We start from the raw sequence: 21895 nt of genomic DNA, 5'->3' as shown, positions 1-21895 counted from the left end.
TAAGAACTTTGCCACTAGAGGGCACTTAATACCATATTTTAGTTAACTTAAAATGTGTAAAATAATGATAATATTGTAGGTATTGGGTAATACTGAGTTCCCAATTAATATACAAAACATTTAGAAAAGCCCAACTTTATGAAAAACTAGCACATTTATGAAAAATTTTTTACATGATAATCACTAGAAAGCTTTTAGTGATCTAAGGAAACTGCAAGACAGTATGTGAGTCTGAACTTATTTAAGTTCAAGTTGAAAGTTGTCTCTGTCTTTAAGATACTCTAAATAAACAGATACAAAATTTAACAAATATTATATATATGTGTTATTTATCAATCATTTGCGAAGTACCTACTATAAGGAATTCAACAAGATCTTACTTTTAATGAGCCAACAGTTTTGTAGAGGAGAATAACAGTTACCATACATTCCAATATATACGATGAGAGATATTATGCATGGGGGCTAAGAGATCAAAATTAAAACAAACAAACAAAAAAACCAAGCGAACAGATTGGAATTCCTCTCTGATGAAGTATCATTTGAGCTGAATCTTTTGATATAGGCATGGACTTTATATAATATGTGGCTTTGAGAGGTTATTCTGGTACTATGTAGAGAACAAACTGAGGGGACAGAGTAAAAGCACAGTATCTAGTTAAATAATACTGGCAAGGCATGAGAGGTCATGGTAGCTTGGATGAAGGTGGTAGTAAAAGTTGGATATGTTTGGGATATGTTTTGGAGGTAAAATAAACAAATCTTGCTGAGTTTTTATTTTGATAAACTAGGCAGATGGTGGTGTAATTTACCAAAATGAATAAGAATGGGGTGAACCAGTTGAGAGTGGCTGTGAAACCAGAGTTTTGTTTGGGTCATGGTAAATTTAGGACACACAAATGGAAATGTCAAGTAGGCAAATGTGAATCTGGAGTTCAGAGGAAACTCAGACACAGCCACTATGTACATGTTCATGTGCAGGTTGTGTAGTAAACTCCTCTGGACTCAAGCAGTGCACAATGTGTGTGTCTAAAGAGCATCACTAGCTTATGTTTGGGAACCATCATCCTATAGATGGTATTTAAAGCCACAGGAATGAAACTTCGGCAGACTCAGGATAATCACTCTTAACTTTTATCTAAAATGAAGCAAGTAATGTTATATTTTCAAAACACATCTTCAATTCCTTATCAAGAGCCAGTTCTAATAATTTATTCCGAAGTTATAGTAAAATTATCTTTTGATGAAAAAAATGGATATCAGGCCAATGAACTACTTTTGTATAGATCCGATAATGATTGACAGTAAAATTCAAGACATTCTATCAAATTTGTAGAGTCATTGCCAACATTTTACAGATATGTCAATTTCATGTACTTCATTAATAATTGTTGGTATCAGTTTCCTATATTCTCTTCAGAACAATTTTTATGGCTTTTCATTGATTTAGTTATGTTTTTACATTTAAATCTTTTATCCATCTGGAATTTATTTTAGTGTAAAGTGAGAAGAATGAATCTAAATTTATTTTATTGCAAATTTTAGCCAGCTGTCTCAAAACACTTACCATATAGACCTAGGCGTTTTCTATTGATCTGAAATGCCATATGCTAGATTCCCAAGTGGATCCTAAGATCTATTTTTAGAATCTCTGTTTTCACTGATCCACCTATTCATGATCCAGATTATGTTTTTATAACAAATTGAAATTGCACATATATTAAAAGAATTTTCATGTTATAATATCTGTGCATTTATTAAGTTGCAATGAAAATGCTTTGCTACTTAGCATTCCGTGAAGTTCTTCTGTATTACAAGCCAGGTCCAGCATATATTGGGCCAACATGTCATTGAAAAATTATACTTTAGCTACCTGCTTCTCTGCTTCATATTCTATTAACATTTCCAAGCAAACATCTTTTAGAAAATATTATTTACTATAGATTTATTATAAATCTATAAATCTAGTGCAAGTCAAATAAAATTTCCAATCAGTAATTTTTGAGACTTGAAAAAACACTATGAAAGTTTAGAAGAAAAAAATACCTGGTTGGCTGGGCATGGTGGCTAATGCCTGTAATCCTAGCACTCTGGGAGGCTGAGGAGGGAGGACCGCTTGAGGTCAGGAGTTGGAGACCAGCCTGAGCAAGACTGAGACCCCAACTCTACTAAAAAATAGAAACTATCAGCTGGGTGTGGTGGTGTACACCTGTAGTCCCAGCTGCTTGAGAGGCTCAGGCAGGAGGATTGCTTAAGCCCAGGAGTTTGAGGTTGCTGTTAGGTAGGCTGATGCCATGGCACTCTAGCTTGGGTGACAGAGCAAGATTCTGTCTCAAAAAAATAAAAATAAAATAAGTAAATAAAACTTGCAAAAAAAAATACATGGAAAATAGCCAATTTTGTAACAGAATTGTGATGAAAGAAGACTTTTATTAACAGATATAAAAGATTATGAAAACACAAAGAAGTATTTTGTTGGCTTTATTGCCAACAAACACAAGAAGCTTTATAATGTATAAAACTAGGAAGGATTACATTGTCAACAAATGAGATTTAAAGTTTAAGTTTTGTACAGGAGCATGTTCTGATGACACAGATGCAATGACAGGAGAGCATTCTAGAGTATTTATCAAGATTAAGGAGCTGGCACTGGAATGTAAATTGACATGCTACTTTCTTCATCAAGAAGTCTAACTTCAAAAAAAGAGTCAATTGAGGCCGGATGAGGTGGCTCACGCCTGTAATCCTAGCACTCTGGGAGGCCGAGGCGGGCGGATCGTTTGAGCTCAGGAGTTCGAAACCAGTCTGAGCAAGAGCGAGACCCAGTCTCTACTAAAAAATAAAAAGAAATTAGCTGGACAACTAAAAATATATAGAAAAAATTAGCCGGGCATGGTGGTGCATACCTGTAGTCCCAGCTACTCGGGAGGCTGAGGCAGGAGGATTGCTTGAGTCCAGGAGTTTGAGGTTGCTGTGAGCTAGGCTGACGCCACGGCACTCTAGCCAGGTGACAGAGCAGGACTCTGCCTAAACAAAAGAGTCAATTGAGCTAAAGAGCAAGAAAAACTTTTTTAAAAATTGAATTATGTAAAAGCAATGTGCTAAATGCAAGATTATTCTCTGTAGTATGTGATGACATAGAAGCCTATAAACTCTTTCTTGTTACTGCATGCTTAAGTACCATGGTTATCAATTGAAAAAGTCTGAATTGTTATTGTTCTACAAGGTGAGAAACCAGTTTGGTCTAAACTCTTTGAAGTGTTCTCAACTTTTTGAAGATATGAATTAGTCTGACTTGCTAATGGTCTGATATCTTTGGTATTTTTAACAATCATCATCTTCCCTGTAAGAAATATAACTTGTTTTTTAAAGGTAAATAACATTAAATATCAAAGGCCTCCTGGATGTTCCACAGGTACCTCAAATTCAACATTCCACAATTGAATTCATTACTTTTCCCCAAACCTGTTCTTCTTCCTTCTTTTCTTGTTAATTGTTGCCACTGTCCACCTGATTACCTAAACTTGAAAGTGAGCCTCAGCACCAATCAGCATCCAAGTTATGTTGATTTTACCTCCTCATGGTGGCCCTGCTTGCTTCTACCTTGGATCAGGTCCTGATCCTCTCTACCCTGGACTTCTAACACTTCATTGAATGGGCCGTTCAGCCGCTGGCCACTGGAAAACTCTTTCCAAATGCAAATTTCTTCATGGTAGCTTCCTACTGAAGGCCTTTTGTGAGCTCTTACCAGTGGGAGAAACTGTGAAGTCCTCAGAGTGGCATCCAAAGCTCCCCACAGTCTGGCTCCTGCACCTCTCCAGTCTCAGATCTTTACACCCTCCTAGCATGCCTCACTCTAACCGTACCAGACCATGTGGGGTGCGTGGAGAATGCAGTAGTGTTAAAACTCATCAAGAGGAAGACAGCTAGGGCAATATGGTGATGAGAGTGAGGAAAACAATAGTTCACTGAGGGGCCTTGTCTTTGTATGGTGGTTGAGGATGAGAGTGAGTCATGGTGGGATTAATGGGCTTTAAGTTTCTGACTAGAATTCTGGTATAGGTTATTCTGTTGCTGTGGAAATACAGGTATTATCTGAGGTCAAATGAAGTTTGCTGGATATCGTGCAATTTGCAAATATTAGCACACATATACCAACTTTTTAATTTTTTTATTTCTAATTATTATAAGACATAAGAATTGTATGTCTTTATAGGGTACATGTGATATTTCAATACAGGCATGCATTGTGAATTATTCAAATTAGGGTATCCATCACCTCAGGCATTATCCTGTCTTTGTGTTAGGAACATTCCAATTCCACATGTTTAGTTATTTTAAAGTATTTACTAACTTGCTGATTATAGTCACTTTGTTGTGCTATCAAACTATATTTTTTGCACCCATTAACTATCCCCACTCTATCTGCTGCTCCCCTTCCCAGCCTCTGGTAACCATCATTCTACTCTCTGTCTCCATGAGATCAATTGTTTTTATTAATAATATCTAGATCTCACACATGAATGAAAACATGCATGATTAATCTTTCTGTGCTTGATTTATTTCACTTAACATAATGTTCTCCAGTTCCATCCATGTTGTTGCAAATAGCAGGATTTCATTGTTTTTTATAGCAATATAATATTCCATTGTGTATATGTACCACATTTCTTTATCTATTCACCCACTGATAGCCAAGATCAATTCCAAATCTTGGCTATTATGAATAGTGCTACAGTAAACATAGGAGTGCAGATATCTTTTTGATATACTGAATTGTCCTCCTTTGGATATATTCCCAGCAGTGGGATTGCTGGATCATATGGTAGTTCTATTTTCAGTTTTTTGAGGAACCTCCATACTGTTCTCCATAGTGGTTGCACTAATTTACATTTCCACCAATAGGGTACAGGGGTTCCCCTTTCTCTACATCCTCTCCAGCATTCATTATTGCTTATCTTTTTGATAAAAACCATTTAACTGGGGTGAGATGGTATCTCATTGTAGTTTTGATTTGCATTTCTCTGACGACTAATGATGTTGAGCATTTTTTCATATACCTGTTGAGCATTTGTATGTCGTCTTTTGAGAAATAGGTATTCACATCCTTTGCCCATTTTTAAATCAGATTACTTCATTTTTTTCTATTGAGTTGGGGTATTTTATTTCCAATTTGTATAACGCTACATTTATCTAGTGCTTTACAGTATACAAAGTTATTTTACTTCCATTATTTTATTTGACCCTCAAAACAGTTATGTCCTGAAAGTTCAGTTTCCTTGTCTCCTAGGATTGTTTGTAAGATGTGCTATATGTCTGGTACATAACTAAGTACCAAATATGTTGTTATTGGCATATCAGGAGGCTCATAATAATTAAATGACTTGCTCAAGGTCACAAAAGTTAAGTTAGTGGCAGATTTAGATACAATGTCGAGATCTTATGACCCCCTCTTTGGTATTCTTTTTACTACACCAGAGTATAATGAGATAATATCTACTACATTACTTGATGCGTAGCATCTTTAATTTCCTTGAGTGACTTACCCAAAAGCAAGCTTTGGAATTACTCTACAGAGAGCTGATTATCAAATTTAAGCAAAATCTACCCCTTGCCTAACATTAAAATACAAATATAAATACGAATAAATACTATAAATACTTATTTTTTATAGCTTGCATTGCTTCCCAGTGTCTATATTTTACACTTTAGGGTTTCCAGCAGAGAATCTGGGCAGGCTAGCTCCTACCCTTGTGAAGTTCTATGGGGATGTGCTCTCATTTTAATATCGCTTTTTAAAATACTACTTTTGAGTCCAGTTTTATGCTATAACAAGTATCAGTTTGAGTCCCTCGAATTAAGGTAGCAGGCATCTGAAGTGAGAACTGGAACAGAAAGAATAACTCTGGGCTGAAGCAGACAGTGATAACCACACCCATCTGTTGTTGCGTTTTTTATTAGATTTCTACTGAGGAAGAATCTGAAGCCATAAAAGGTGAACTGGAGATGAAATTATTCAGTGAAACAGTTTCAGCAGGTATTCTAAATTTCATTCTTATATTTCAACTTTATTGAGATTTTCTTCATACTAAAGAAATGCAAAGTCATTATAAAAAAATTCAGATGTTGCAGAAATACATTTAAAGTGAAAAATCTTAATAGTCCCTTTTCTGAGATAACTAGTGTTAACAGATTTTTTATTTGCTTTCTCTCTCTCTCTTTCTTTTTTTTTTTTTTTTTTTTTTTTTTTTGAGACAGAGTCTCACTCTGTTGCCCGGGCTAGAGTGAGTGCCGTGGTGTCAGCCTAGCTCACAGCAACCTCAAACTCCTGGGCTTGAGCGATCCTACTGCTTCAGCCTCCTGAGTAGCTGGGACTACAGGCATGCGTCACCATGCCCGGCTAATTTTTTGTGTATATATATTTTAGTTGTCCATATAATTTCTATTTTTAGTAGAGACGGGGTCTCGCTCTTGCTCAGGCTGGTCTCGAACTCCTGACCTCGAGCGATCCACCCGCCTAGGCCTCCCAGAGTGCTAGGATTACAGGCGTGAGCCACCGCGCCCGGCCTCTCTCTTTCTTGATTTTTAATAAAACCGTAGAATCATATCACACAGGTATTTTTGTTGAAAATTACTTTTTTCCACCTAATAATATGGTATATACATAAACACAATACATGTCTACATAAATGAATAATATTCAACACTAAGTAAGAACACATTGGTAACCTTTTTGTAGAAGCTGTATAATTCCATCCAATAATGGAACATTACTTAAATCCCTATTGATAGACAAGTTACTTCTAATTTTTTATTATTACACACAATAATGTTGTAATGAACTTTTACAAGCACACATACACAACTGAAAGTTTCTCAACACCTGTGAGCATTCACAAGTTTTTGTATTCAATCTTGTTCTGGCAAATAGTAACTGGATATAGTTTAGAAATGTCAAAGTGATAATGATGTCTAATTGTCAGTCTTTTACTTTGAGATTTATATACACCTTTTCTATTAACTTTATCATGTTATTGGGTCATTAAATATGAAATGTCTGATTTCAAATCAAGTTTAGTTTATTATATCTCAAATAAGAAGCAGTACAATTAATCAAAGTATGTGCCTGAACTATCGATAACAATTTTGCCATCTTAACAGTAGCTTGTTTATGCCAGCAGTGAAGAAGCCTGGAGAGCTAGTGGCAATGAAATCACCAAAGGCATTTTCCACAGCTTGTTGAGAATTATTTTTCCTTGCAAGAAGTGGCCCAAAGCCTGGATGAAGTTTTAGTCAGTCAGTGCAAGGTCTGGTGAATACAGTGGATAACAGAGAGTTTCCAAGTCCAGCTTCTGTAGTTTGAGAAGCGTTGTTTTTTGCGACGTGTGGTCTTGCAAGAGGATTGGCCTGTCTCTATTGACCAGTCTTGGTTGCTTAATCATAAGCATCCTCATCATTTCGTCCAAGTGGTTGCAATAGACATCTACTGTAATCAGTTGACTAGGTTTCATGAAGCTGTCGTGGATAATACCAGCACTGGACCACCAAACATATACCATTAACTTTTTTTGATGAATATTCAGTTTTGGACTGTGTTTCGGCACTTTGTCTTTATCCAACCATTGTGCAAAACACTTGCTATTGTCCAAAAGAATTCATTTTTCATCACACCTAACAGTACAGTTTAGAAAGGTTCACCTTTATGTTATGACAGCAAAGAAAGGCAAGCTTCAAGACGATTTCTCTTTTGATACTCATTTGATTCATGTGGAACCGACCTATCCAAACTTTACCTTGCCAATTTGTTTCAAATGGTCCAAAATTGTTGGAATAGTAATGTCAAACCTTGCTGCTAATTCATGCGTAGGTTGAGATGGATTCACTTTCACTACAGATTTCAGCTCATCATTATCCACCTTGGTCTCAGGTCACCCGCTTGGCTCATTTTCAAGATTAAAATCACCAGAATGGAACTTCTCAAACCGGCAATGTACTGTGTGTTCATTAGCCACGTCCTTCCCAAACACTTTGTTGATATTTTGAGCTGTCTGCGCTGCATTAGATCCACCTTGGAACTCATATGCAAAAATAATACAAATTTTTGACTTACCCATGGTTTCACAAAATTTGGTCTAAAAAATTTTTTGAAAGATAATCACAAGCCAAAATGTGTGTTTGAAAGAATGAGGATGTACCTTCACAATAAAAAAAAAAAAAAGAACTATCAAAGTGAAATGTCAGAGATATCAACTTTCAAACTTAGTATTTAAGGAAATCAGACATTCCATACTTAATAACCTATACTTCTTGCAATAACTTCTAAGGAATTTATTTTCTGTATATTTTTTAGCGTATTTTTCTCAACAGGCCTCTTGTCTACTTCTTCGCTTTCTCCCTTTTTTTCCCGTATTTATTTTATTTTATTTTATTTCAAAATATTAAGGGGATACAAATGTTTTTGATACATGGCTTGAGTTAGGGCTATAAATGTGCCCATGACCCGAATAGTGTTCATTGTACCTGTTAGGTGTGTTTTTCCCCTCTCCTCCTCCCGACTTCACTTTTTCTCACACACTTTTGTTTCAGCAGTCACTGAGGTTGATATCTTTGTAATTTTTCTAAGCTCTTACTGAGTAATTTTACTGCTGGAAATACGACACTGGAGTCAGTAAATGAACCTCTGTCAAAAATACCAAACTTTTCTACCTGGTGATCCCCAAATATTATAATATATAACTGTCTAAATTTGGACACATTCATTCTTTGTTTTCAGGTAAATATTAACTAAATGTATTTAAAAGTAAAGACTGCAATTTATTGAAGGTTCACAAGAAAAAAAGGGCAATTGCTTAATTGGAATTGTTTGGTTATTTAGTTTTCAGAGCCTGATCAGCATGAGTTAAATGCAGTGTTATCCCAGTGTACTTGCTTTTATGGGAGAGGAAAGTTGTAATAAGAAATAATCATACTAACAGTTCCTGAGTTTTTACTATGTTTCTGACACTAGTTCTAGGCTTTTTACATGTATTAACTCGCTCCTCTCCCAAATTCTATAAGATAGCTACTACTATTAGATCCATATTGTAGAAGAAACTGAGAATAGAAAAGTTAATTAGCACATCTTGCCCAAGGTCACACAGCTAATAAAGGCTAAAACCAGTAAGTGGCCTGACTTTCCTTTCTTACCCACTACACTACACTGAAAGAATTTTGGTTAAGGATGAGAATGGTCCCTGTGATGTGGGACTTCAGACATTCCTTCTGATTGTGTGCTGAAAAATATGGAATCATACAATTTTCTAACACCAGAGATTATCCCATCCAGTTTCTTCACTTTCAAGCCTCCATTCCTATTTTTCTATGAGCTGAGCCTACTTTTGTTGAAAAAAACATTAGCTTTAATTTCATATATGAACCAAAATTTATTGTTTTACCATACAACTTTTTCTTTTTTTAGATTTTAAGCCTCATAATAATCCAATTGGAAAAAATTAATTTGTCAATTATCAAATTTTTTGTTAAGCCTTTTTTTTTTTGAGACAAGAGTATCGCTCTGTTGCCCCAGCTAAAGTGCAGTGACATCATCACAGCTTACTGCAACCTCAAACTCCTAGGTTCCAGCAATTCTCCGGCCTCAGCCTCCCGAGTAGCTGGGACTACTATGCCTGTCTAATTTTTCTATTTTTTATAGAGACAAGGTCTCATTCTTGCTCAGGCTGGTCTCAAACTCCTGGCCTCAAGCAGTCCTCCTACTCAGCCTCCCAGATTGCTAGGATTAAAGGCGTGAGCCACCGTGCCAAGCCCAAACCATGATTTTATCTTTTATAAAATATATTTTTGTTTTTATTTTAATAGTAACACATGCTTATTGTATGAAAATTTCTAAAATCTTAGTATATAAAATAAAAATGAAGCCCTCCCTTGTGCCCCACCATTACACATGCCTATTCCCACTTCCAAGGTTAGCTCTATGAGTTGTTTTGAGTTAACCACTTTTTAAAAAGCTTTACTAGCTAGTTAAATAAAAAATTCCTTTACCAGTATTAGAATTTTTTTCATTTTCCTCCTAAGAAAATACAAAAATGTTGTGATCTATTTAGAAACTGTACTTGTCTGATTAATTTTAGCACACTTGTTGCTGATAGAGAATGCTCCTGAAAAGCCAGATCTCTTTGAAGACAATGAGGTGGATTTATGCCAATTCACAACTCTGGGTGGAGTGTACCACTTGGATATTTTGGAGCTTCCCCCACAGTGTAAACCAGTGAAGGGCTGGATGATTGTGGAAGTAGGTTGATTCTTGAATCAAAATTTATAAGTAAAATAGTTTCTCACACTTTTACTTTATTTCAAATTATCTAACATCTAATGAGCTTTAACCCTTATTAAACAAGCACAAAGGTAAAAATGTAATTTTAAGTAGTCTTAAGTGTATGAGTATTGAAAATTTGAATCAGGTACTAAAGTAAAAGAATCTAAAATAATATGAATTTTAAAACTAGAATTCATATATAGTAACTTAATTGTAAACCTATATCATTATGTTTTGATAGTGCCAATTTGGCTTTAATAATGATAGTCTAACATTCTACCATATGTACCCAGTTACGGTGTCAGAGCCTACTACCTTCCCCCTTCTACCCTTTCCTTCTTCTGTCCCCTCCTGCACAGCATGGACATTGATTGCCAGGTACTTCTCACCCTCAATCCCATCCATTAAGGACCTTGGTGCATTCTTGTATTAGAGAAATATTTATCAACTTTTTTTTTCCTATTATTGCCTCCGAAGGATCCTTCGTAGGCATTTTTTTCCTTGTTGCCCCTCCCAATAAAATTTTAATATCCTCTTTATCCATAGGTGGGTCCCAGCCTGAGCTGGAGTTTTCAAGGATCTATCTAAAGATCTGCTATTCTTGAATTTTACCAGAATGTCCTGATACCACTCCATGCTCTCCATTTAAACCCAAAGAATCCTCCTTCAAACCTGTTTTTCTCTCCTACAACAAAAAGGTTTTCCTCCTTTTTTCAAGGCTTTGTTCAATAACCTCCCACCTCCTCTAGAATTTTGTCCCATTCAATTTTTTTTCTCTATTTTCTAATATTTTTAATTTTCTCCCTTTCCTAAATCTTTCTCTATTGCATTCAGATAATGCACAAATCTCCCTTATCCCAGAAAAAATTGCTGCGTGCTTAATTCACTTTCATTCATTCATTTCTACACTTCTCAAAAAGTTGTCTTCACTTCTTTCTCTCTTCAGCTACATGCCTTTACCAAGGTATTAGAGCATGTGATTTGGGGTCCCATGGATCTGTTTTTGAGTTCTGGTGCCTCCTTGAAGTCATTTTGTAATCTTTGGCAAAGTACTCTAAGTCTTGTTATTATTGTCTTTGTTAAATATAGGCCTTTAGGATTGCTAGGAGGAATAAAATGATGAATAAGCCCCAGCATAGAAACTGGCCCATAGGAAGTTCTATAATAACCTTCAAATTTAGTGCTTTTTCCCTCTTCAATCATTTTTTTTAGATTTTGTTGTGACATTGTTAGTCAATCTATAGATAAATGGGACCAAACTGCAGTGCTTATTATAATAAAAATAGCTATATAGCTTTCAGTAATATTTACATTTTTAACTGTTACCACTCAACTTCTAACTTTGTGTTGTTTTGATCATTTTTAAAAGATACTCAAAGAAGGATTACAGAAATACAAGTATCCTCCAGAAACTGCAGAGGAGTATGATCCAGAAAATGTTTTCCCACCTATAGAGGTCATGCTTAAGGTTCATGAGAATGTAATCTTCTTTGAGGATCCTATGGTTGTGAGGTGGGATGCTGAAGGTACAGCAACGGCTTAACCAGCTTTTATAACTATGTAATAAAAAGAGGGATAATAATACAGATCCTTAAATTGAAACAGAAAATGCAGTATATAAACTGAGTTTTTATCGTACATATTTCTATGCCAGTTCTAGGGTCTTGTTGTGTTTGCTCTTGATCGGAATAAATAGGAGTTGGAGTTTAAAAATTTATTGGATTTTATAACTGTTAGTTTCTAAACTGTTTATTAATATATCTGCCATAGTCTCTGAACAATTACTTTATGGTTATATCATTATGTTTCAAAATAAGGAAATGAATGAAAATGTCAATGTAATTTAGCAAATCAAAAACAAATGAAAAGCCTACTCCCTCATGAAATAACCAAATAATTCAAATTTGGGTGATTAATATTTGATTATTTTAATGTTAATCATTTATAAATTGCAAACAAGTATTGGGGACAGGGAATGGGCAAAATGGGAAAAATGAGAAAGAGGAAAACTAGCCATGATATGCCTTTTTAAATTTTTGATTCTTGAACCATGGGAAATGATTGTTTATTCTAAATATTAAATAAATATTAATAAAGTTAGAAGTACCAACAGAGATATAAGCTAATGATTTGTTAATCATTAACAAACACTTCCTTTGGGGTAGGCTTGCTGAATTTTGAAAGGTCTTAGTCTTGTGAATTAATGTAAGCACTTTTAAGGATCCTAGGTGTAAGCTGTATAACTTTGTTTTCTTTTTCTTTTTTTAAGCTGTTGTGTGGGTTTTTTTGATGACAGAGTCTTGCTATGTTGCCCCAGATAGAGTGCAGCGGTGTCATCATAGCTCACTGCAACCTCAAACTCCTAGGCTCAAGCCATCCTCCTGCCTCAGCCTCCCAAGTAGCTGGGACTATAGGCCCACACCGCTGCACCTGGCTAATTTTTCTATTTTTTGTAGAGATGATCTTGCTCTTGTTCAGACTGGTCTCCAACTCCTGAGCTCAAGCAATCCTCTGGCCTCAGCCTCCCACAGTGCTAGGATTATAGGTGTGAGCCACCGTGCCCAGCCTGTATCGCTTGGTTTTTAAGGATTGTTTTACATTCATCTATTTGTGAAGGGATTTACATAGTTGGTGATAAGCTGGGAACAGATAAGATCGTGGAGGCACAGAGCTCTTACATATTCTACTTAATTATGAGGAATTTAAGAATTTAGGAACAGAGAATTTTAGGACCTTCTATCAAGAGGAGTAAATATTTTGTAGTTTAAACTTTATGAATGCCCCAATGCTCCACATTTTTGCTTGTGTAGACAGAGCCACAAGATATTAATATTGTTCTAGAAACAGTTTAGGTATTTAAAAACTAAATTCTTAACATATTAAACTATAAAATACATCAAAATGAACAATTATGTAATAATGGTACTCCAAGAATGAGACCCCATCTCTACAAAAAATAGAAAAATTAGCCAGGTGTGGTGGTGCATACCTGTAGTCCCAACTACTCGGGAGGCTGAGGCAGGAGGATTATTGAGCCCAGGAGTCTGAGGTTGCTGTGAGTTATGATGATGCCATTGCACTCTAGCCAGGGTGACAGAGCAAGATCCTGTCTCAAAAAAGAAAACAAAAAGTAATGTTCCTGAATATTTATCACATTAAAAATTATTCACACTAAATTAGAATTAGACAAGGTAAATTATCCCGCACAATTCAGAGAAATATAACTGTGCAAAATTTGACTCTATAACAGCAGTAATCAGACAACAGTAATTCACAACTCTAGTAATTTTTAAATTATAGGGAAACTTTTTGCCAGGAAATACTAGAAATTTGGAGAATTTATTTATAGGCAATAATTTTTACCATTACAAATTAAAATAAATTTTGTTAATATAGAAGCGAAAAGAAGAATTAAAAATAATTTAGTTTGTCAATATAACTATATTTGTTATATTGAATTTAAGAGAAAAAACTAGTTATGGAACCCTCCATGTGAGAAAAGGAAAGAGGAGAGCCAAATAGAAATGGAGAGTGTCTGGGAAGAGAATGGTTCATTCATTTGTCCTGGAAAGATCTAAACAATGAGAAATACAGAGATAAATGCAGTTCCTTCTTCTGGGAGTTTTCAAAGTTGTAGGGGAGTTGGGGGCAGGGCTTGGGGGGAAACATCATACTATAATACAGCATAGCAGGGTGCTAGAATAGATTTAAAGTGCTCTAGAGCCTGGCGCGGGGATAGGGGCCATCTGGAGTCAAGGAAGACTTCTCACAGGGTGGAATACTAAGCAGGGCCTTAGAAATCAAAGAGAACATTTGCATGCAAGTCTTCCTGAAGACATGTTTTCAGTTCCCTTGAGGAGGATATACCTAGGAGTGAAATTGCTGGGTTGAATGATAAATTTATATTTAACTTTTTGAAAAACTGCCAAACTGTTTTTCAAAGTAGGTGTACCATTTTACATGTCTGCCAGCAGTGTATGAGGTTTCCTATTTGTCCACACCCTTGACATTTGTTATCTGTCTTTTTGATTATAGCCCTCCTAGGGGGTGTGAAGTGGTATCTCATTGTGGTTTTAATTTGTATTTCCCTAATGACTAATAATGTTAAACATCTTTCCATGTACTCATTGGCGTTTCATATATCTTCTTTGGTGAAATGTTTATGCATATCATTTACTCACTTTTAAATTGGGTTGTGTTTTTTATTGAGTTGTAAGAGACACAAAAGATTACTTGGTATATGACTGCATTTGTATGAAAAGTCCAAAAAAGACAAATATTTAGAGACTGGAAGTATATTAATGGTTGCCTGGGGCTGGAGGTGTGAATGGGAATTAACTGTTCATGGACATAAGGGATCTTATCAGGGAGATAAAAGTGTTCTAAATCTGGATTGTGGTGATCTTTTTCACAACTGGGTAAATTTACAAAGTTTAATTGTGTACTTAAAACAGGTGAATTTTAAAGTTGTAACCTTTTTAAAATAAAGAGTTTTCTTTATAAGATTAGAGAAGAGTATTCTAGGAAGAAAGATCTGCATGTGCAAAGGCCGAGAGGTGTGTGTCGTTGGGGAAGGGAAAAAGTGGGGCTGAAAACAGGTGTGAGAAGTGGTAAGGGACAGAGCCAGAAAAGTGAATCAGAGTTTCATTCTGACGGTTTTACATCCCATGCTGAGTTTGGACTTGATCTTGTAGGCAGGGGAAGTCTCCCAGCACAGTTGGCCTTTTGGTGAGATTCTATTCTAAACAAAAGGTCAATTCATACACATGGAAATGATTTGGGTAGTTTCATTCATCTTATTTTTTGTAGGAAAAAAATGAAACTAATGTCACTTTGTTCATTTATTATAAAGGTAAACATTGGAGAACTGATGGCATCAGCAATGTATCTTACAACCAAGAGGAAAGGCTTATAAAATTCTGCTTGGAAACCTTTGGCCCTGTTACCTTGATTCAAGATACTCATATTAACATGCCATACCAGTCATGGGAACTAAAACCACTTGATGTAAATAATGTACTTTTGACTGTGACTACAGTATTTACTGAGATTCAGATACAAATTAAGGTGAGTTACTATCACCTCTTTGATGTATATAAGAGTATATCAAAGCAATCAGTCACTGCTGATTTATATATTGAAATGTCTTTTATAACTACATTTAAAGTGTACCTTGAGCTATAATTTCTGAATGAAATATTAATTGGATAATTAAATAGGCAATAACATGTAAGTAGCAAGGCTCAAACCCTAAAGTTACTAGGGATAGATCAACTGATGAACTGATAAGCCTGGTTGCAGTGTGAATTTCAGAGAGTTTTTGATCCACTTTAAAGAGGCTCCCTGATCTTTATCGTTCAGCCATTTCAGATCCCCTTGGAGGCTGGTTTCTCTCTGAATGAGCCTCTATTTCTTTTTAGTCAGCAATTACATAGCCTGAAATTTATGGAGACAGAAGACTGGTGGTTGCCTGGTGCTGGGTGTAGGAATGGGGATTAACTGTAAATGGGCATAAGGGATCTTACTGGGAGGGATGAAAATGTTCTAAAACTGATTTATGGCGATATATGTACTACTCAGTAAAGTTACTAAAAATCACTGGATTGTATACTTGAAATGGATGACTTTTGTTACCAAAAGTTTGGCAACTGTCCCCAAGGCCGCCTCAGAAGAACAAGGACAAGTGGTTTGAAGAGAAGGAAAGAGAAGTTTATTTATCTGCCAGCAAATGAGGAGGTTGGCAGATTCCCATCTTAAAGTACCAACATCCTGCTTCTGAGCAGAAAAACAGGGCTTTTAAAGAGAATGGTTCTGATCAATCCCATCTTCAGCTAAGACAATCTTTTGACCTCCACCTGGACAATTCCCTTGAGCCATTTCCTGTGGTACAAAGAACAAAGGACACTCCCTTCCCCCTCCTGACCACTGGTCTGAGGTGGGGATGTAGGTTTTAGTTCTCAAAAAGATTGAGGAGGTTTTAAAGAGACAGAAAACATTTTTACCCTTAATTGAGGCCATTCTGTTATGATATGTAAAATAAGTCTTAATGTTGTTCTTAAAAAGAGAGATAGCCTGGAATTTCTTATTGAATGTTGCAGAAAGACTAGAATATTGTTAAACATTACTTTTAAAACCAGATGAGATGGGAGATGAGGATCTCAGGGTAATCAATCTACAAGGGCCCTTAAAATGCTTCTGGTCTACCCTTACATCTTACAGAGAGGGAAACTGATGCCCAAAGAGATCAGGAGATTAAGTGACCTTTCTGAAATGTTGTAAGGGCTTATAGTTCTGGGAGCCTCCTCTTAGGGTTCCCCTGTACCATCCCAGCGGCCCTGAAGACCCCTGTGCAAAGACTCTTCCTGTAATTCCATGGAAGGATAAAAACACCTTCACAATGTTTATTAATATGAAGATTGAAACACCAAAGATTACTCAGTGTACATTTTCAGGTCAGATTTTAAAGGTATATCTGTGCTGTCTAATACAGTAGCTACTTGCCACATGTGGCTATTGAGCTTCAGAAATGTGATTAGAGCCGGGCGTGGTGGCTCACGCCTGTAATCCTAGCACTCTGGGAGGCTGAGATGGGTGGATCGTTTGAGCTCAGGAAGTTCGAGACCAGCCTGAGCAAGAGCAAGACCCTGTCTCTACTAAAAAAAAAAAAAAATAGAAAGAAATTAGCTAGACAACTAAAAATATACAGAAAAATTAGCTGGGCATGGTGGCGCATGCCTGTAGTCCCAGCTACATGGGAAGCTGAGGCAGGGTTGCTTGAGCCCAGGAGTTTGAGATTGCTGTGAGCTGACGCCAGGGCACTCTAGCACGGGCAACAGAGTGAGACTCTGTCTCAAAAAAAAAAAAAAAAAGTGACTAGTGCAAATTAATATGTACTGTAACTGTAAAATACATATCAGATTTAGAATACTTGATATAAGAAAAAGAATGTAAACTGTCACATTAATAATTTTATACTGATTACATATTGAATTATTTTAGATATATTGAGTTAAATAAAATATATTAATGTTAAAAAAATTCCAGATGGTAGATGTGAACTCCATACCTTCAAATTGCCACTTTACCAAACTTTATAACTAGATAATAGTTTTACATCATTATGTTAAATTTTACATGTAAAAAATTAAGAATGATACTTGAAATTATCATGATTTTTATCAAATAGCTATTTTAAGTCAGTGTGAACATACACAGATTCTTAGGTGATAACTTATAAAATCAGAGATTTGGGAGATCCTTTAGGCCATTCCCTTGATTGTTCAGAGGAATCTCAAAAAGTATTATTAATAGTAAACTGCTTACAGTAACATGGGGACTTTGGGATGGAGCTCCCAGATCAGGCCTAACACATGCCTACCCTGTACTCTTTTTAGTATAGTGATAAATGATTAAAAATATAAAGAATCTAAAGGCTGGGCCTGAAATGATACTGAAGTAATAATTTCAACTTACATAAAAGGTTTTTTTTTTTTCCTTATTTAACCTAGGAAAACCTCTGCATGTTATCTTCAATCAAACTAAAAAACAAAAAAGAATATTCCTCTATTTTGGAAGGAAAATGGATGACTGCTTTTTCTTTCATTATTGCTTTGAAAGAAGCTGGCCTGAATATCTTCCCTAGTGTACACTCTCATTTTTATGTTGTCATAAATAATAAGGCAAGAAGGAATCTTTGCAAAGTTAATGTAGTGGACATTTAGAATGTTAGAAAGTATTAAATTTTATGTAATATTGTATTCACCATGAGTTTTATATGTTCACTTATACAGGATTATATAGTTTAGAAAGGAAGGAAAGAATAAGTGAGAAGACCAGAAATCCAGAGTTCTCTCAAGTTTAGTCATTTTCCCCAAGAAAGTAAGCCTGTAGTATGATCTTCATATTGACAAATGGAGTGTTTCCACAGCTGGTCAGTTTATTGCAAAGGTAGTCTAAGTGACTTCTCATTTTATATATTTTCTTTCTTTTTCCATAACTGGATATATGTAATGTTTCTTTAAAAGGTAAATAACTCTGTGCTTTCCTTAACTTGGTAAATTAAGCAAAATTAAACATATACAAGGACCACCAATCTACTTACTTCCTTTGGTTTCTTGGCAGAGCCTCCATGTCTGTATACTGCTTCATGTTATTCATAAAGATTTAGTACAAATACCATGATCTTCTGGTTACTATAGCCTTGTAGTATAGTTTGAAGTCTGGTAATGTGATGCCTCCAGATTTGTTCTTTTTGTTTAAGATTGCTTTGGCTATTCATGCCCTTTTCTGGTTCCAAACAAAGCATAGAGTTATTTTTTCTAGATCTGTGAAATATGATATTGCTATTTTGATGGAGATTGCTTTGAATCTTTAAATCACTTTGGGCAGTATAGACATTTTTATGATGTTGATTTTACCAATCCATGAGCATGATAATTTTTTTTATTTGTGTCACTTCGATTTCTTCCATCAGTGTTTCATAGTTCCTCTTGTACAAATCTTTCACCTCCTTGGTTAAGTGTATTCCTAAGTATTTTATTTTTATTTTCTTTTTAGCGATTGTGAATGGTATTGAGTCTTTGCTTTGACTCTCAGCTTGACTGTTACTGGTATATAGAATGCTACTGACATGTGTACATTGATTTTGTAACCTGAGACTTTGCTGACTTTATTAATTCCAGGAGTCTCTTGCTGGAGTCTATGGAGTTTTCTAGATATGAGATCAGATCGTCAGCAAAAAATGATAGTTTGACCTCCTCTTTCTCGATTTGGATATCCTTTATTTCTTTCTCTTGCCCGATTACTCTGGCTAGGACTTCCAGCACTATGTTGAATAGAAGTGGTAACAGTTGACATCCTTGTCTTGTTCCAGTTCTTAGGGGAAATGGTTTCAACTTGTCCCATTGAGTGTGATGTTGGCTATGGATTTGTAATGCATGGCTTTTATAATTTTGAGATATGTTCCTTCTGTGCCTAGTTTATTAAGAGTTGTTATCATGAAAGGGTGCTGGATTTTGTCAAATGCTTTTTCTGCATCTATTGAGATGATCATATGGTCTTTGTTTTCACTTCCATTTACGTAGTAAATCACATTTTTAAAAATTATTTCAAAATATTACAGGGGTACAAATGTTTTTGGTTACAAGGATCGCTTTTGTTATGCTTGAGTCAGGGTAAGTGTGCCTATCACCCAGATAGTGTACATTGTACCTGTTAGGTAGGTTTTTGCTCATTCCCTCCTTCCCCCGCTTGATTTCCACTGAGTTTTACTTCTCTCTGTTCACATGTCTGCTCATCAGTTAGTTCCAATTTAATAGTGAGTATATGTGGTGGTTGTTTTTCCATTCTTTAGGATATGGAAATCACTTCCATAGGATAATGGTCTCCTGTTCCATCCAAATTGTTGCAAAAGGCCTTAATTTATCCTTCTTCATGGCTGAGTAGTATTCTGTAGTATACATATACCACATTTTGTTAATCCACTCATGAATTGATGGGCACTTGGGTTGATTCCACATCTTTGCGATGGTGAATTGTGCTGCAATACACATTCAAAGTGTATGTTTTGTAAAATGTCTTTTTTTCCTTTGGATAAATACCCTTTAGTGGAATTGCTGGATTAAATGGTATGTCTACTTTTAGTTCTTTCAGGTATCTCCAAAGTACACTCATTCTAAGTGTACTTAATGAGTTTTAGTAATGTATATAGTTGTGTAATAACATGACAATCCAGTTTTTGAACACTTTTATCACCTCTAAGAAGTTCCCTTATGCCCCTCTACAGTAAATTTCTGCCTTTATCTAGTCTCAGACACCATTTATTTGCTTTCTGTTTCTGTAGATTTTACTTCTTTATAAGTTTCACATAAACGGAATTATATAACATAACAGCATCTGTTGTTTTTGGACACTTTAATAAAAGCTATTCTAACTGGGGTAAGCTGATATCTCATTGTGGTTTTAATTTGCATTTCCCTGATGATTATGTTGAGCATTTTCATATGTTTATTGGCCATTTGTCCATCTTCTTTTGAAAAGCTTCTGTTCATGTCTTTTTCCCACTTTTTAATGTGTTTTTTTTTTTTTTTTTTTTTTTCCTTCTTGCTGGTTTGCTTGAGTTCTTTGTAGATTCTGGTTATTTGCCCTTTATCAGATGTATAGCTTGTGAATATTTTCTCCCATTCTGAAGGTTGTCTGTTTGGTCTGTTATTTCCTTAGCTGTGCAGAAGCTTTTTAATTTTATCAAGTCCTATTTATTTATTTTTGTTGTTGCTGTGATTGCCGTTGAGGTCTTTCATAAATTCTTTACATAGGCCAATATCTAGAAGAGTTTTTCCAACATTTTCTTCTGGTTTCATGCCTTTCATTGAAGTCTTTTATCTGTCTTGAATTAATTTTTGTGAGTAGTGAGAGATGGATCCCGTTTCATTCTTCTGCATATGGCTATCCAATTCTCCCAGCACCATTTATTGAATAGGGCTTCTTTTTCCCAGTATATGTTGTTGCCTGCTTTATGAAAGGTCAGCTGGCTGTATGTGGATCGTTTTATATCTGGGTTCTCAGTTCTGTTCCATTGGTCTATGTCTCTATTTTTGTACCAATACCGTGCTGTTTTGTTTACTATAACCTTGTAGTATAGTTTGAAGTCTGATAATATGATGCCTCCAGATTTGTTCTTTTTGCTTAAGTTGCTTTGTCTATTCAGGATCTTTTCTGGTTCCAAATGAAGCATAGAATTTTTTTTTTCTAGATCTGTGAAATATGATATTGGTATTTTGATGGGGATTGCATTGAATCTGTAAATCACTTTGAGTAGGCTGGACATTTTAATGGTGTTGATAATACCAATCCAAGAACATGATGTGTTTTTCCATTTTTTTGTGTTATCTGCAATTTCTTTTCTCAGTGTTTTGTAGTTCTCTTTGTAGAGATCTTTCATGTCCTTGATTAAGCATATTCTTAGGTATTTTATTTTCTTTATGGCTACTATGAATGCTACTGGGTCTGTTGACTCTCAGCTTTATTGTTACTGGTATATAGGAATGCTTATTTGTGTATGTTGATTTTGTAACCTGAGAACTTTGCTGATTATCAATTCCAGGAGTCTTTTGGTGGGGTGTGTGGGCTTTTCTGGATATAAGATCAGACCATCAGCAAAAAGCAATAGTTTGATATCTCCTCTCCTGATTTGGATATGATATCTTTCTTTCTCTTGCCTGATTACTCTGGCTAGGACTTCCAGCACTATGTTGAATAGAAGTGGTCATGGGCACCCTGTTCTTGTTCTGGTTCTTAGAATGCTTTCAACATTCTCTCATTCAGCACGATGTTGGCTGTGGATTTGTCATATATGGCTTCTATAATGTTGAGATATGTTCCTTCTATGCCTGATCTGTTGAGGGTTTTTGTCATTAAATGGTGCTGGACTTTGTTGAATGCTTTTTCTGCGTCAAGTGAGAGGATTTTTGCATCTTTATTTATGAGGGATATTAGTCTGTAGTTTTTTTATTGTATCCTTTTCTGGCTTTGGAATCAAGGTGATACTTGCTTTATAGAATGAGTTGGGAGGATTCCCTTATTCTC

General features: G+C 35.5%; 1 protein-coding gene across 4 annotated transcripts in view; it reads left to right on the top strand.

Annotated features, from left to right (window-relative positions):
* The window catches only part of DNAI7 (dynein axonemal intermediate chain 7), a 56906-nt gene that overhangs the window by 32316 nt on the left and 2695 nt on the right, over positions 1-21895 (top strand). For 2 of the 4 annotated variants that reach the window (XM_069491478.1, XM_069491477.1), the window contains exons 9-13: positions 5962-6037; positions 10128-10288; positions 11682-11838; positions 15165-15379; positions 17821-17991. In XM_069491478.1, the coding sequence (XP_069347579.1) occupies positions 5962-6037; positions 10128-10288; positions 11682-11838; positions 15165-15379; positions 17821-17991 (780 nt within the window). The remainder of the gene's footprint in view (positions 1-5961; positions 6038-10127; positions 10289-11681; positions 11839-15164; positions 15380-17820; positions 17992-21895) is intronic. The other 2 variants (XM_069491479.1, XM_069491480.1) reach the window with 1 other exon arrangement.

Source organism: Eulemur rufifrons, chromosome 16 (assembly GCF_041146395.1).
Source record: "Eulemur rufifrons isolate Redbay chromosome 16, OSU_ERuf_1, whole genome shotgun sequence".
NCBI lineage: Eukaryota > Metazoa > Chordata > Mammalia > Primates > Lemuridae > Eulemur > Eulemur rufifrons.
Note: the sequence above shows the minus strand (reverse complement) of the source record. Positions and strands in the feature narration are given on the sequence as shown.